Below are 16867 nucleotides of genomic sequence, written 5' to 3'. Positions count from 1 at the left end.
ATTATATGTTTTCAAATATTCTTTCAACGTGTTGTGACAATTTTAATCTACATAATTGTTTTATCTCATTCAAGGTTCACAACTACAACACTGAAAAGCTTTTATTGGATGAAAAGCAATGTCGGCTTGCAGAGATTTGTGTCGCAGTATTCCAGTGGTCAACAGCCAAATGCAATCCTGTTTTTTTAATTGTGTCTATTACTTTATGGTTGAGGACGTTCAACATCAACTTAAGTTTTGCTAGGTTGTGGTCATGAGGGCTTTTACGCAAATGCTTGCAAGGACAATTCAGTTTTCACGCTAAAACATGTTTTTTCTTTCTTTTTTATTTCTCTTTTTACAACTGTACTGTGTACAGAATTTTTCTTGTAATTTATTGTTACTTGACTATCTTATTTGTTAAATCAATCTGCAAAATGGTTTGGTTTCACTTTAGGGTTATATATTTTTTATTTTTAGTATTATTAATTAATTTTGTGAAATGAAAATTGAGCTTGTATTTGATAGGAAGTAAGTGTTAGTGACTATAAGTTCAGAGGTCTAGTTTTTTTTCAATCTTACTCTATTGTGGATGATTTCTATGCAAAACTTTAATTTTCATACATCTCCATACTCTCTTTAACTGCGAAGTCGCGGACATTTAGGATTGGTCCTTTACTTTGTAGTTTATCTGTGTCGCTCACAGATACTTTGATTTGGGTCGGGAACATTTAGTGAGGAGCTTTACCCAATCACTCTATTTAGTCATTAGTCTTATGGCATGAGTTTCATAAGCTATTGCACTACTATTCTTATTTAAGGTTGAGAAGAAGCAGATCTTATGAATGAATTTGTCACGTAACGGGCTCTAAATTCAGAATGTTTTCCTTGCATGAAAGCATAGTGGTTGGCTTGTCTAGCTTAATTCTCGAAACATGAGTAAATTCTTTGTTTTGTTATGGATTTTACTTGAATTAGTAATTATCTATAGATATCGTTGGTGGTATCTAACAGTATTTTCGCACTAGCTTACGATGTAGTTTTTGATGTGGCTGTGTTGCAGCTCTCGTTTATTATGGTTTCTCAATAGATTCGTTTATTTTGTAATTCTCGCACATTTTTGTTCATGAATGGTCTCACATTAGGTTAATTTTAGTTAGTAAGATAGTGAGTCCAAGAAAGGGCATATTTGTCGTAATAAGAGAAGTCTCTTTGTTTTTCTTTGCAAGCTTGATGTCCACTTTTACCTTGCAGTAATTAAGTTAGAATTAAATGTGAACCTACCCTTGGTTGTCTCATGTAACATGTCAAATGATTTGTGCATGGAACTTCTGATGGATATACAACGAGCAATAATTCACAGTTATGTGACTTGTATAAAACTTAGTGTACCCTTGAAGAAAGAATTGTTGAGGTGTGGCATCGAGAGAGCATTGAAACGCAAATAGCAGACATTAAAGCCAGAGTTTTTTTGATTAGATTTTTGTTTTTTTGTCAACAGTAATCGTAGTTTTTCTTTATTATTAGTTCGCTAATAAGCCTAATATTATTTGTTAGTAGATTCATGTAGAGAAATCATGGTAGACAGATTTGTGACTAGGTATTTCTTAACGCATCATTTTTTCTAAATAACGTTTCGTAGAAGATTTCCACGCATCATCACGCTGGATTAGTATCCTCGTGGGATAAACAGAAAAGTCTGCATACTGATCTGAAATTTCAATTGTATTTAGTTTAAATTATAAATGGACGGACTGCTTACAAACAGTGAGATAGTATATAACCGTTGAGTGAAAACCTTGAAGTGAACACCATTCCAGCAACTAAGAAATTCATGGGAAGTAGAATTTTTATTTGTGGCAGTGGCTTGTATTCTTTTTATGCATTTCATTGTACTGCTTCAATCTTTTATGTTATTATTTTTTCCACCTGTTATCCTTATGTGCTTATCGCAGGATCTACTGGTTATTAATAACTAATCCTTAACGCAATAATTGACTTGGTCGCTTTCTTTTATACCAACACAATTTTTTGCACTAAATCAACTTCCCAAGAGTTATCTTTATCTAAACTTATCTATGCATTTCTCCTTGTAAAATATTACTTATATTTTCAAAGAATTGTAACTTGATACTTTACATCTTTAAACTTTTATGTTGTATAAGTCATCATTATTATGATGTTGCTTGTGCAATACTAGATTTTGTATTATTTTAAATATCACATTGTCTACTTAATGTAATGTATTTACCTAAGCATTACCATTGAACGGTAAGCTATTTTATCAAATCAGTTTACTAAATTGTAAACATATTTTCCCTTTGTTTTTGAAGCTATTTTATCAAATCAGTTTACTTAATTGTAAACATATTTTCCTTTTTTTAAAGCTATGTCAACTCGATTAAATGAGAATGTCATAAATTATGGCGAGCTTAAAGATAAATTAATTAATGTTCTCGATGTCACGTAACGGTAATAAACTGAACGGAATTAAAAATAGTATTTTTTTTAGTAGTTTCCAATTTGGAAATGGACATACTGATAGATGTTATTTTAAATTGCTTATGTATCTTTTTCTTTCATTTATTTGATACCTTATTACTACGCTTTAATTTTATCTTTGCTTGTTCTTCATAAAGCTTTTTATTATTGACGAATCATTTATCATCTTTTGCAAATGTTTTCTATTTGAAAACTTAAAACCATTTTTTTATTTGCTATGCTGGCAGACTAACAACATGTATAAATTGTATTGGTATTGTTTAGCATAAGTTTTTGAATTTTTGTATATTTACTGTATAATTTTATTATTATTTTTTCTGAGACTTTTTGAGACTTCGTGATCAATTTTATTTCTGGTATTTGCTATCATTATCATCAACATCAAGATTTTTTTTTCTCAACGTGAAAATGACAATTTTACCTTTGAAGAAACATTCAGTGAAAGTGAAATCAAGGAACGTAATTTCCTTTAGTGAAAAAATAAGAAACGAAATTTCCTTAAGTGAAAAGAATCCAAAGTGAACAAACCGTCTAATGTTTTTCTCAAACGATGCTCAAAGATTTTCGAAGAAAGACAAGCCCTTGGAACAAACCAGTCTGCAAGATGAGGAACTACTCTCCACTACTGATCTTGGGTCAGTGTATCACACGATGGTCTACTACTTAGCTACTCTGGCAGAGGCAACTGAACTTCAATGGTCGAGATGCTGACGAGCCGTGGGCAAATTCAACCACGATAAGTCACACCATGAACAGCTGACTGCCAATGGAAACCCTGGGAGGAGTTCAATCTTTTTTTTCTTTGAGTGGAAAAGGGGTGTTGTCACGTTGTGGATACGTACCTATACGTAATTTGAGAGTAGGTAAATTCTCACCGATAGAAGAGGAAGCAAGATCGGTTCTCTTTCACACAAACCCCCACCCTGCGGCCGGAGCTGATACCTACTTGTACTTTGGCGGACAGGAGGGTTGTACCTTTATCGATCTCGTTCACTTTTACCCTGACTTCTCAACTGGATGGATCTTTCAACTTAACTTACTTTTTGTGAACGGCCGGTACGGGACGCCGGCCACACCTAAAAACCAGTTTTTCTTTCACTTTTATTAACATTAATTACCAAAATTCAGTGTCTACAATTTGAAGGGATGCAGAGCAGATGAGTACCCTATTATTTTTTATTTATAATGTTTTTTGTAGAATAGCATGTCTTCGCATAACAAAGATCACCGAGTCTCCTTAATTTCAATTGTAATACTTGTCAAAATAAATTTAATGTTTTTTTTTGCCTATAATAAACAACTATTGTTATCTCTAAATCTAGTGTTTTCTTTATTTACATGGTATTTAATTATGTACACACTTAGACAGCACTTGGCGCCCTTTTTATCAATTCAATTTTATCACACACTCATAAGTCTCTTTTATACATAGTTTTCTCAGTCTATTTAAATTCCTTTTTTTTCATATTTTATAGATGCTAGTTCTCTGTTAATCACATACAATTGTCAGCGCGATCTCATGGCCCTGAATAATTCAATTATCCGATTTTACTATTCACGCTTAAATCTAATCATGCTCTACCTTTAACTTGCAATTTCTACAATTTATATTTTTATTGACACATTCTCTCCTCTATTTTATTCAAATATTTATTATCAATTTTATAGCCAAAATTACATGTTTCCTCATTACATCCGAGATCTCGCTATGTCCGTGGACCGTGATCGTAATAACTGAGTTCGACTGTAGTTGTAAATGTTTGCTACTTTAAAGTTTAACCGGACGCAGTCAAATTCAGTGGTCAACTGCGAATATCGGATTATTCAGTCAAACTTACATCAGTCATATTTTAACAATTACAATAAATTAGTTGTAATTGTTACAATAAATGCTATGTTTTAACGGCACCTCTCTTGGCTGTGACAAATTTTAGAGTGAGATATAGAGCGACAGTTCAGGCGGCTAACTTATTGTAATTGTTAAAATAAGTGTTAATATTTCGATACTTTCCTACCCTAGTTAGCTGCCGTAAAGGCCGAAAGCAGTATTGTGTATAGAATAGATGCGCTGGTATCCTAAAGAATTTGAATTTACATGCACCTGTAATTACCTACGTGTCGCAGCCATGATTTATTATAGATCGGAACCGTTTTCGTGACAAACTTATCAGGCAGTATCAGGCACCATTAGCGAGGGGTGCAAGACTGGTCAATGCGCTCCCCAAAAACGTAAATATTTTCAGTGACGTGCTATGTTTTTTGTTTTAAAAATTTTATTTTTCTATATAAAATTGTACTTATGTGTTGTTTTATTATTATATAAATTTATTCTGTTCTCTCTTGTGGCGGTAATATTTGTTTTAATGTAAATCTCATGTTGTGAACGTCTTGAATTTAGATGTATTATTTGTTAGAGAGTGTTGTAAGGACCATTAGTTAAAATCTGTCGAAATTAGATAGTATACCTATAGCATTGCGGTCAATGTGCGTGGGCGCGAAACCAGACAGACGCAGAATCGATTCCGGCTGGGTATCTGGGGATTTATTTAAAAAAAGATTTTTTCCATTGGTTATATATTATTTTCTTAGAAGTGTTTTCAAAATTATATATGTTCAATAAAAATAATGTTACATTCTTAAATCTTGTGAACTATTCGTTGAATAAAAAAAGCTAACATTCTTTTAAACTCGCTGTATGTGGCGCATCAAAAACATGAGAACTCATCTTCTTTTACTACAAATAAAAATATTTTTCCATGAAAAGCGTAAGTGGGCATTTTCGCCAAAGTTTGTACATGTTTGAAATTTGGGTAATATTATTTTTTCACTCAAATTAACCATTTTTATATAGCTAGCAGATTCCTTGTTCTATTGCTGAATTGGTGATAGCAATTTTTCAGCAAAATATTGATTAATACAATATTTATATCATTTTTTTTATGACATTGGGCATAATAAGTTTCCGTTCCGTGACTACGAAACTAAGCTTATAAAACATGAATGAGACACTTTTTATCACTTAAATAAGCTCTGTTATGGTACGTTTACATCTGACACTTATACCGTTATACTTATTTTATGTGTCTGACATAAAAATTCACTTACTGTTTACACCTGCATGGATCTGACATAAAATGCTCGTATACTTCTCGTTGAAATAAAGTCTCGACACTTTATTCAATGGCAACATTTGGAATAAATATATGCGGTGTTTACATATGGTATTGTAACTTATTCGGACACTTATTTCGTATACTTCTCAAAAACGTTATTTTTAATTTATTAACGTAAACGTTGGGCATACATTCATGGTGTACCTATGATAATTGATTGTCCGCTGTTTTAGAAATATACATATGCAATTCACTAGGTACCTGTCAAACTACGAATAATGTGTCAGGTACTTGACATAAAAGTAGACGGTGGTCCAACTTCGGTGATATATCGCTCCAAGTTCGAACTTGTCGAATACGCGGTGTTTACATTTGCGTATATAAGTAGATTGAATAAGTGGCAGGTGAGAGTCGACACACGCAAAATAAGTGGCAGATACAAATATACTTACTGTTTACACTTAAGTGAATATGGTGTCATACATAAATATGACGATATTAGTGTCAAATGTAAACGTACCATACACTTAAAAATAAAAGTACAAATAGTCAAAAAATATTATTGAATTTTAATTGTTGGGCACATTTCGTTCCACTCCGTTACCCTATGTCTATAATGGCAGAGCATTTTTCCTTTAGTATTTGAAAAAACCAATCAATGTTCGTTCTGCTATTTTTTAAAGACAGTAATAACTTTTACTAAATTTTATTGGAAAAATATATATGTTTCGTTATTTAATAATCAAATGAAAAATAGTTAACGCTCAACTTTTTTTGGGGACATTTTCGGAATGGAACGAAATGGTAACGGAGTGTAATTTGTAAAGCTAAAGTTACATGTTACCATAAAAACAAATTTTTGTTTTATGAAATTTATTTGAATTTTTTGATAGTCAGATATATATTCAACGTGCGTCACAATAACAAAACAACATATTTTATAATAAATTTCACAATACTAGTAAAATAAGGTAGGTAATAATTTTGACACACTATACATTACCATAACTTTTATTTGGCATTTATATTATTTGTAACTCGGATAAAAAATATTTTAAAGCAAATTAACAATATATGAAAAAAATTAAATCAGCAAGGGATTCGGACGAGAGTTTCTAGCGCGGCACGGAGTATATAACTTTTACGAAAATAATTACAGTCGAACTCGGTTATTACGATCTTAGACATAGCGAGATCTCGGATGTAATAAGGAAACATTTGTTGACATTTGGTTTATGATTTTCGCCATACATTTAATTTATTCACTGTTATAACGAGCAACTTATCGGATAAACCGAGCTAAAATACTGTTAATGTGTCGATCGTTTTAAAACATTTCGATCCTAAGCAATAAAATCCGATTGGACAGGATGCCGCCGGGGTCGGATTACGTTTATGACACTAGTAAAGTGTCTAAGTACCTACCTTATTGGTGTTTCCCCGACAATAATAAAAAAAGTATCCACGCATATGGTTGAAAAATCCAAGGTTTGTGAAGTTCGTAGGTACCTACCAGAGTTCATTACAATAAACAACTTCTTTTGTAGTTTATGAATGCCATGCTCGTTTCGGGGATTTTTACGATGGTTTCCAAATTTTTTATTTTCGACTTTTTGTGTAATGTGACATGCTCATTTAAAAATACCTATTCTCTGATATAACGAGTAACGCTTATAACAAGCAAATTCAGTCGGTCTCATCTTCCTCGTAATAACCAAGTTCGACTGTATGTTGTCTTGAAATTTACTTGTATTCATAAACATAAAATGTAGCTATACAGGTTGATTGTAATCAATACGTACTTCTCTGACATTTCGCGAATACCTACAGTTCCAGGTATTAAATCTAATAGGGTACACATTTCTGTTAAACGTGACAAAAAAATACTTTTTCATACATTTTTAAAAATTTCTATGCCTAAAATGTATGGAGAAGTTTTAAAATTTTGGTGGCGTATAACAGAAAGAGTATGACAGAGCCAGTGCTTGTCTCGCAATTATTTCAGTCTGGTGTTTTTTCTTTTCCTTCTGTTGTTTTTGTATCTTTCCATACTTTTATCTGCGCTAGTTTTGCGCATTCAGACATATCACATGCTTTTTTAATCTTTATTATATAGTCAGGTTATTTTCTATATTTTTTAATGAAAATATTTTTGTTTTTCATACGAACAGACAAAATAAAACTTTTTATAATCGATATCAATCAATAATACTAAACACACAATGTAAACCCAACTTTATGCATTCCATTTCGTTACTTTTACATTCCACATATACGTTACCACCAAATGGAGTGGAAGTAACGGATTCTGTTTTAGAAGTGGTTGAAGCCAAAATTTAGCTTAGTTTTATTGTTAAACCTGCGATATGTTTTATTATATCTGTAGTATGAAAGATAAGCTCCATGTGTATAGTATGTGAAATAGAAATAAGTATGTGATTTCTTACCTTACAAATCGTGGTAACAGTAGTGGAACTTCTTAAATGACCAACCCAGAAAGCAACCTGTTCCGATAGCGATACCGACACACACCAACAATTTAAATTGTAAATGGCGATCAGTGTTATACAAAAGTGTTGCTACATTAAAAAAATACATATTTAAAGTGGAAATTTTTCGCCTTCATGCTAAAATCATGGTAACGGAATGTGGAATTCCACTTTTTCAAATATCCTGGGACACACTTTAAACGTGATTTTTTTCAATATTGGTCAAAATTTACGGAAAAACTGTATATTTTCCAAAAATATATAATGTAAGCTGTTGAAGACACTACGAATTTAATTTTACACACTCAAAATTAATGACGAAATCAGACTTTGTTTATTTGAATTTAGGAGTGGGACATGGTAAAAACACACTACCTTTCGATCTAAATAATCAATTAAAAATATATACAGATCAGACAGTTGTATTTAACTGATCGAATAAAGTAAATTAATAAATTTGCATGTTAAAAATACATAACTTTCCAATATTCTATAATATAATAACTATGAAAAAATCAATCAAAGTCATGGGACATGCCAAAAATGCAATGTACAAACTTTGGCGAAAATGCCCAAGTACACTTATGTCACACTGCGAAAAAAAGTAGGGCACGGCATGAAGCAACAGGTGAAATTGCAACTGTGAAGAGAAATGTCCTTGTATTACGTAGGTAACAACTGCAATATGTAATTCTAAGCGATGAGCAATCTTCTCACGCCGATGACACCGACCTCTCATTTCATTATAATTTGGGAAAATTGCTAACATGATCTTACTCCCTACTTCATTTATTGTTTGTCAATTTATGGCTACGGCCGTATATTGTAGCTTAACCACTGGGAAATGCCAATAGAAATGGCGTATTTCAAAAAAATACTACCTTATTCTTAGGTCAATAATTATTATAAAACAATCATTATTCGTAAGATGTTTATCACACAATGGTCAAAGACATAGCTTGTAGTCAGTAGCTTTAAAATTATCTTCAAATGTATTAATCGTGCCCATTTTTTGAATAATAAAATGCCTAATTTTTGTCAAATTTGGGATCAGATATAATGTTAACATGAATTTTACTAATCGTTTTGTAAATGCGTTTAAAATTAATAAATCTAAAAAATCTTAACACCACTACAGATGGATGTACTGAAATATGACTATATTCTAAAACATTAGATCGAGAGGTTTAAAAGAATTCTATTTTATGTAATAAAAATACTTTATGCAGTCATCAAATGTTTAAAATAAATATAAAGGATAACAAGGCTTCAAAATTATACAAATAGATTATCTACAACGTTTAAGGAATGTCCAGGATTATGCCCTGAAAATATCATAAAACCTCCATTTTGACCTACGTGGGTTAAATATTATATAATTGCATAAGTCAGTCAGGATTTATGCGTCACATAATATTATCAGACGAGGGAAGCCGCGCCATAACACTCTGATTTTTATCAATTTGCAATGGTTGAGACCAATCGGGCAATTAAAAATATTCAACCAACAAACCTTATGAAATGTATTGGCAGTTATTCAAATATAAACATATGCTTGTTGTTTTGCCTCAAACATAATCGCTAAAATGGAAAACCATTCAGTGATGGGGAATATTATATGAAAGAAGTGTGGTTTAAATGCTTCCACAATCTCTTTGGAAAACAAGGAAACAATTTTATTATTATTAAAAATATAAACCAAAGATGTTTTCGGCTAGAAACACGATGAAAAATAGAATCTCAAGAACTCAATTGTAATTTTTAAACTTTTTAATGGCATTCATAAAAACTATTTTTTACATTTTGTCCCCATGAAAAACTGCTCGGCACGCCAGACAGTAGAAAAATAATATTTGGGAAATTTTGGCACGCGTACGTAAAACGGTTCGTCAACTCTGACTTGGCCCTAGACTAAGATACATCAGTTCGGTGAACAAATGAATATTGTATACAAACTGTTCGTAAATTGTACTGATCAAAAGAAATGTGTTCTGATACAAAATGTCAATACACATAATTTCATTTTACGACGCGGATGGAAAACACTGTATTTACAGATCTTCTTGGTGCGGACTATGCCTAATAAGAATGATTCATGTTATCAAAAAATCGTATGGTGTTAATATTATAAATCTGACGCGAATGAATGCGCATATAAACAAAAAGTTATAAGTTATAATATGTATGTACAGAGGGAACTACACATTTCAACTTTTCAATGAATCGACGATTATTGAAACAATACCTATCAGGCTATCATGAATTCATGAGGCTATTTTGAATGAAACAGTATCGGTGTCGAGTTAGGTATATGTACCGTCATTTATTATTACCAGGTTTAGTGGAAAACATTAAAAAACCGGTTAATTTGGACGGTTCAAAATCGTACCTACCCACCTCATAAGAAGTCATAACAAAAAATGAATCAGTATAAAGGAATCACAGGCACAATAGTATATTATGCCAGTGGTATTCGAAGTGTGCGCCTGACGCTGTTCGAAAAAAATATAATTCCAGACAATTCATAATTCAATGCGCGCAACCCGAATAACCCAACCACCGCGCAATTATGGTCAGCAGAACTCCACTGGTTCATGACCAGCACAACATATTCAACATGTGATTCATTAAATTTCTAGTCCAAAAAATTAACCAGCACTTATGCCTCTTGCGAGACAAAGATACCATTAAATCTACACCTAGGCTAAAATCGTTGGTGTTTTACCCAGGTCACTTTTAGGCAGCGCAAGGAAAATCTCACGTTTCCAAAACACATCGAACTTAAATTATTGTGAATCCACTGGTCCTACAGCAAAATTCATTTAATTCGTTTCGAACGTTCTATATTTGAAATTCTTCATATTTTTTTCAGGTTCGCTGCAATCAAATCGAACACCTCCTAGTTTATTTATGCCATTTGATACTTGATATTTCGCAGAAAATGTTGTCTCCCATTCCTGGCTCTCCAGACGAGTCTACGGTACTGCGACTAAAGAAGTTTTAATTAAATAATTTATTATCCTAAATACCTACGTAAAAATAAAATAACAGTATATTATAAGTATTATAACAGTATGAGAGCGAAATTTTACGCGCGAACCATTATAGCCTCGGCACCGTTTGGAGCAAAGTGCATAATGTATTAGAAGTATTCCAGAATATTTGAAAACATCTCTCCTCGCAATTCCGTACACATTATGTAAAGACCATGTATTTGGGGCAAGGTTACAAACTAGCTGATGAAAATTTATACAGAAAATGGTGCAACGAAACATCGAAGAAGAAAGGAACTTCAAACAATTATTAGATTATATTTTATGCATGAAACTAACTCAAGTTCATGAATAGCGCCTTTAGAATTAATCTTTCACTGTGGATAAATCGTAAATACCTGTTCAATATCTATAGTCTAAGGTTCACCTAGTGGCTCAATGAGACTTCCGACTTCCCTTATATAACAGAGATTCAAAAATGATGGCTAACGCAATAAAATATAATATTATGAATGTTGAACATAGCTCGGAAAAATCACAAAATAAATCAATGTAAAGGAGTAGATATACTAGGAACACGATAAAATAAAGGAAATGGTAAAGGGCCGGCATGTCGCTCGGCGAATGGGTAACCTATGGATAAATGCAGGTAACCCACGATGGCCGCGCGGCTGGACTATAATGCCGTGGGTTCCAGGTTCGAATCCTGGGACTGGAAAGTACACATATTGTTTTTCAATTTGTGTATGAGTCAGAGTATGGACCTAATAGGTTGAGCGAGTGGCCGACATCCAATTCTCGTAAAAACAAAATCTGTTAATACAAACCTCCACTCTGTGCAGGCCCATGTGATCCTATTACGATCGGACATGGCCGGGGGAAAAATGCAGTCATAGAACGGTGTCCAAGTAAAATTAAAAGGATTACAGAGCCGAGAGGAATAGAAAGAGTTGGGAGGCTACTGCATAAGTTTTAAAAATGGTCTGTATTGGGACGAAGTTATACCATCGCCCTATCACTATCATAATTAGGTACAGCAGAATTGTGTCGATATTTTTTTTTAGACAATTTAGAAACATTGTTCATTGCTTTAGTTTAAATCAATGGTGTTCAACCACACGCTTGTATTAGGTTCTCCCAATCCTTTTCTATGTAATGTAGATGTGGTCACGAAACAAAGGGGTGTCACGAAGAGTTGAGGAATTCGAGATGTGGCTGTATTGACTCAAAATTCCTTGAACGGACAGGGCGACAGATTTAATGTTGACGATCTCAAACGAATAGGAACGTACCGAGTACCAAAACCTAAAAACGTACAGCACCTCGGCCACAGTATGAGAAGACAGAAGTACTACAGCTAGTACAGCATGCTAGTTATGCAAAAAAATATCAACGGAAAACATAACAGAGGACGACGCTGCATTTCGTGGCTCAAGAAGCTTTGTGATTGGATGTGTTCTCCAACGAACTGTTCCAGGTAGCAGACAATAGAACAAAGATTGCTCTGGTGGTGGCCAACCCATCATATAAAATATCTGATCCCTGGTTTATAGGTATTAACAGAATGCAAGTGTTGAGTTTATATTTTCAATGATTAATCATATCATAGATATAATAAATATCATTGGTACCTGATTTGAGTTGCCCCATCTCCAATCGCCATGTATATGCAGCCGCGGTTTGTGCACGGCCGCCTTCAATGACGCTATAAACGTGTCAGAATGAAAAGATTTTAGTGCCACACTTCCTTGTCCCGAAGCGATGCTGCACGGGACTGATGTAGCAACTATGCACCTTGGTGCAAAGAGTTTTAGAAAATAAAAAGAATCTTAACTTGCTCTGTCGTCGTTTATCTTTAATGGCATGAAGTGTCCTCTGTACCCGCGTACTGAACTGAGAAACAGGAGTCAGGAGTTGAAAGTGATGAATCTAAGGAGGGATCGGAATTATTCCGTTCTCTATCAGCTATATGACGTAGCAAATTTTTCAAATGCTTCAAAGTTGGCCTTGGATGATATCAAGTCGGCGTGGCCAATTGGGCCCGTGTGTGAACGGACCCGGCCCATGTCCTATCAAACAAAAACCATGCAGCTTGGCTGCGAAGTCACCATGGCCGGTCAGGAACTGGTTACCCAGTGTGTTGGTCGTTGTCTCATTTGAAGCCTGCAGGACATATCTGGAAAAAACAGATAGATACGTTTGTCGTCCCTTGGTGGATGACGACCACATCGACTGCCGTGTATCGAGTGCTATCTTGTAGATGTAGATTGTAGACTAACGTGCTAACACTATGCCTGTAAGGTACGTCTTCAGATCTAGGCAGAGGCGTCAGATGGACGCTATCATTGGTACCTATGTAATCATCATATAGGTAGGTACGTAAAATGTGGTGTCTCTATGCATAAATTTTTTACTACAGGCGAAATCTTAATTAGCCTAAAAATACGACCAATTCTTGCGAGAAAAATGGCAATCATAAATCAGTATGAGATCAACAACTTATTGTTTTTAAGTAAGTACATATTTCTTATATTGTAGGGGGGTAGATCACAGAAATGATATATTTTTAATATGCCTCTTATTTTTTTAATTCCTGATACCGAAGACGATTCAAATTTGTAGGTTTGTAGGTACTGCTGACTATAGAAGAATTTTATATTTTTAAAAAAGTCAGTCATATTAATGTATGTAAATAATGTCTTAAACAGTGCAACAAAAGAATTGTTTTAAAACAAACAACACTGATAATAAGAAGTAGATATAAAATTATTTATAGACAATCAAACAAGTCACAATAAGTGTGTAATAAATATTCATCCAACGCCATCTTTCATTTAACTGAAGTAACATTATAAATTGCTGTGAGCTTATTCAAAAATGCAATGGAAGTGCTCACTACTCTGCACAGAGTATTTTTATTTTGTAAGAATTAATAATTAATTGTAGGATGTAGGGAAAATTTAAAAAATATAGCATGGATAGTACCTAGGTAGTTTCATAGACAATAAATTTAGTTACCATGTAATTTAAAAAAAAAACAATAAAATATGGCAATATGTGCCTTCCATTAAAATTAATAAAAAGTATTAGGTATTAATTTGGTGAGCGCTAATATAGTTAATTTCATTGCTTCTCCTTCCATATAATGAGCGAATGAATAGCTATGTTAACATAGTTTGGTTTAAAAAAAGGTTTTTTCTCTTGCACCTTTTTTTGCACCAAATTTTACTTCCAATTAAGTACTAGATAATTATTATTGTTTTAATTGAAAAATAACAGTAAATTATCAAGCTGATTATCCCTAGTCTGAATGTAAATAATAATTGAATTATTGAAATACATGATGTTATGATTAGTTATTTACGATTGTTACTTAATCGGCTTGATAATCGATTTTTATTATTAGACTATTTATCTAACTTAGAGCACCATTTTTTTTGGTGGCTGTACAATCACCGTCAACTGCATACATGCATTATATTCCAAACTCTTTGGACTAGATATAGGTACCTATCTACCCTAATTTTGTAAAAGATTATTTGCATTATTGTTTTGGTTTATTCCAATCGTGTAATCATGAACTTAGATTAAATAATGGTAAGTACTACATAGATATAGATTACCTACTGATTTACAAAAACAATCATGTCATATTTTCTTTTGATTTTCAATAGAAATAAAGAAATGAACGATATTTTTTTATTATTATTTTATATAATTTGGTTGTTAAGAAAAATATGAATTTGGATTATTAGTTGCCTATATCTCTGTTTGAACATGTCGCTCAATATTATTTAACCTTATTAATTATGCATCCAATATGACAGTCGTCACTCATCAGTCATCAGTCATCACAAGTACACATGCTCCAATTGAATAACTACAGTAAAACATTATTATGATAGATACTCTTGAATCTTAGAAAAGTTTTAACTATTCATAGAGGACCAGTGAATCTTGAAAGACATACTTCCACGTATTATGCCAAGGAAAAGAGACAGAGGATGTGTGCCAAGGAGCAATCCAACGACATAAATCACTGAAAACCTATTTGCATTCAGCCGGTTAAAGTTGACAATTGGAGTGTAAAGCCGCGTTGACACGGTCCAAGAACAATCCAAGTAGACTTGGATAGGAATAATTAGTATGAAGATGTCTCATCCAAGTGACAGCTTCATACTATTTATTCCTATCCAAGTTAACTTGGATGAGTAGGACGCGGTCCAAGTAGCTTGGATAGGAATAATTAGTATGAAGATGTCTCATACGAGTGCACTTGGATAGGAATAAATAGTATGAAGTTGTCACTTGGATGGCACTCGATCCAAGTAGACTTGGATAGGAATAATTAGTATGAAAATGTCTCATCCAAGTGACAGCTTCATACTATTTATTCCTATCCAAGTTAACTTGGATGGCACTCGATCCAAGTACACTTGGACCGAGTGCCATCCAAGTGCACTCGTATGTGACATCTTCATACTAATTATTCCTATCCAAGCTACTTAGACCGCGTCCTACTCATCCAAGTTAACTTGGATAGGAATAAATAGTATAGAGCTGTCACTTGAATAGGAATAAATAGTATGAAGCTGTCACTTGGATGAGACATCTTCATACTAATTATTCCTATCCAAGTCTACTTGGATCGTACTTGGACCGTGTCAACGCGGCTTAAAGGATAATTATTGTTGTGTTTAGGTTTTTAGAGCTTAGATAATACACTCACATCACGACGATACGATGATGCACTCTACAAAATAATTTCAACAATATTCTTAAAAAGCCTAAATGAGTCTTACAAGTTACTTCGTAATATTAAAATTCGATACCTTGTATGAATTCACTTATTGAATATTAGGTATATATTATTATTATAACCTTACACAGTGCATTTAAAATGGCACTTATTTAATTTTAATATGTATCCTACTTGTCATAACGATTAAGTAGATATAAAGGGACTTTATTTACATAATATGCTGAAAATATTCTCAGTAAAACAACTAGCTTTCGATACACCAGAATAGGTATATTATTGAAATCATAAAAGAACGTTTTATTTCCGTATGAAATATTGCGATGCTATCCAGGAAGTAAACATATTATGCATTTTTTAAGTAGAATGGTCTTTAAACGATGTCACGAAAACTATAAATGAATAAGCTGCGTATTTACGTTTTAAAATAACAAGGCAATGTGATATATAATGGAAAACAGGACGAAATAAGCGGTAACCAGATAAGTAAACCAGGATCAGTGTTTTAAGCGGGTCACTGAAAATATGACTTTCTAATGAAAATTTTGACTTACCTCTTTCTCCCGAATCCATTTTCGTCGAGTTTACGAACTTAATTTACTATTTGAACTATAGTAAACATTGGTTTCTTCACAAATAGTCCTAAATAGAAACCGTTCACCCACATCACCTCAAATATGGCCGTACAACTGACAGCACCAAGGTCATTGAACTGGCGAAACTCCAATGCCGAGAAAGATTTCACTTGTTACTTTAAATAGTCAAGTTGTTGTTATTGAAAGTCTTGACGGTGATCATTATTGCGAATTTAATTCATCTCGCCGTACGGGTCGAATTAGTTTGTATTAATTTAAATGAAAACAACAATACTAACTACTTCAATGTACTTTTTAGCATAGACAACTAATTGTTTTGTATTGTTAAGTAGTATGTTGTTGACAACTTTTATTGAATACTTTCTATTTTTGATAGAAATTGGTTCCAAATTATTTTTAATTCATTTCAAATAGAATTTATAAAAATTGTTATTTT

At 33.0% G+C, this 16867-nt stretch overlaps 1 protein-coding gene across 1 annotated transcript in view; it reads right to left on the bottom strand.

Annotated features, from left to right (window-relative positions):
• LOC147065940 (protein ultraspiracle homolog) overlaps positions 1 to 16536 on the bottom strand; it is a 78428-nt gene extending 61892 nt beyond the window's left edge. Inside the window, exon 1 of the mRNA XM_085955978.1 lies at positions 16390 to 16536. Within this exon, the coding sequence (XP_085812104.1) occupies positions 16390 to 16408 (19 nt within the window). The 5' untranslated portion in view covers positions 16409 to 16536. The remainder of the gene's footprint in view (positions 1 to 16389) is intronic.
• Between the last annotated feature and the right edge of the window lie 331 nt (positions 16537 to 16867).

The sequence above is a fragment of the Rhyacophila brunnea genome, unplaced genomic scaffold, assembly GCF_057557595.1.
Source record: "Rhyacophila brunnea isolate RB1 unplaced genomic scaffold, BYU_Rbru_1.0 scaffold_5, whole genome shotgun sequence".
In the NCBI taxonomy this organism is placed as follows: domain Eukaryota; kingdom Metazoa; phylum Arthropoda; class Insecta; order Trichoptera; family Rhyacophilidae; genus Rhyacophila; species Rhyacophila brunnea.
Note: the sequence above shows the minus strand (reverse complement) of the source record. Positions and strands in the feature narration are given on the sequence as shown.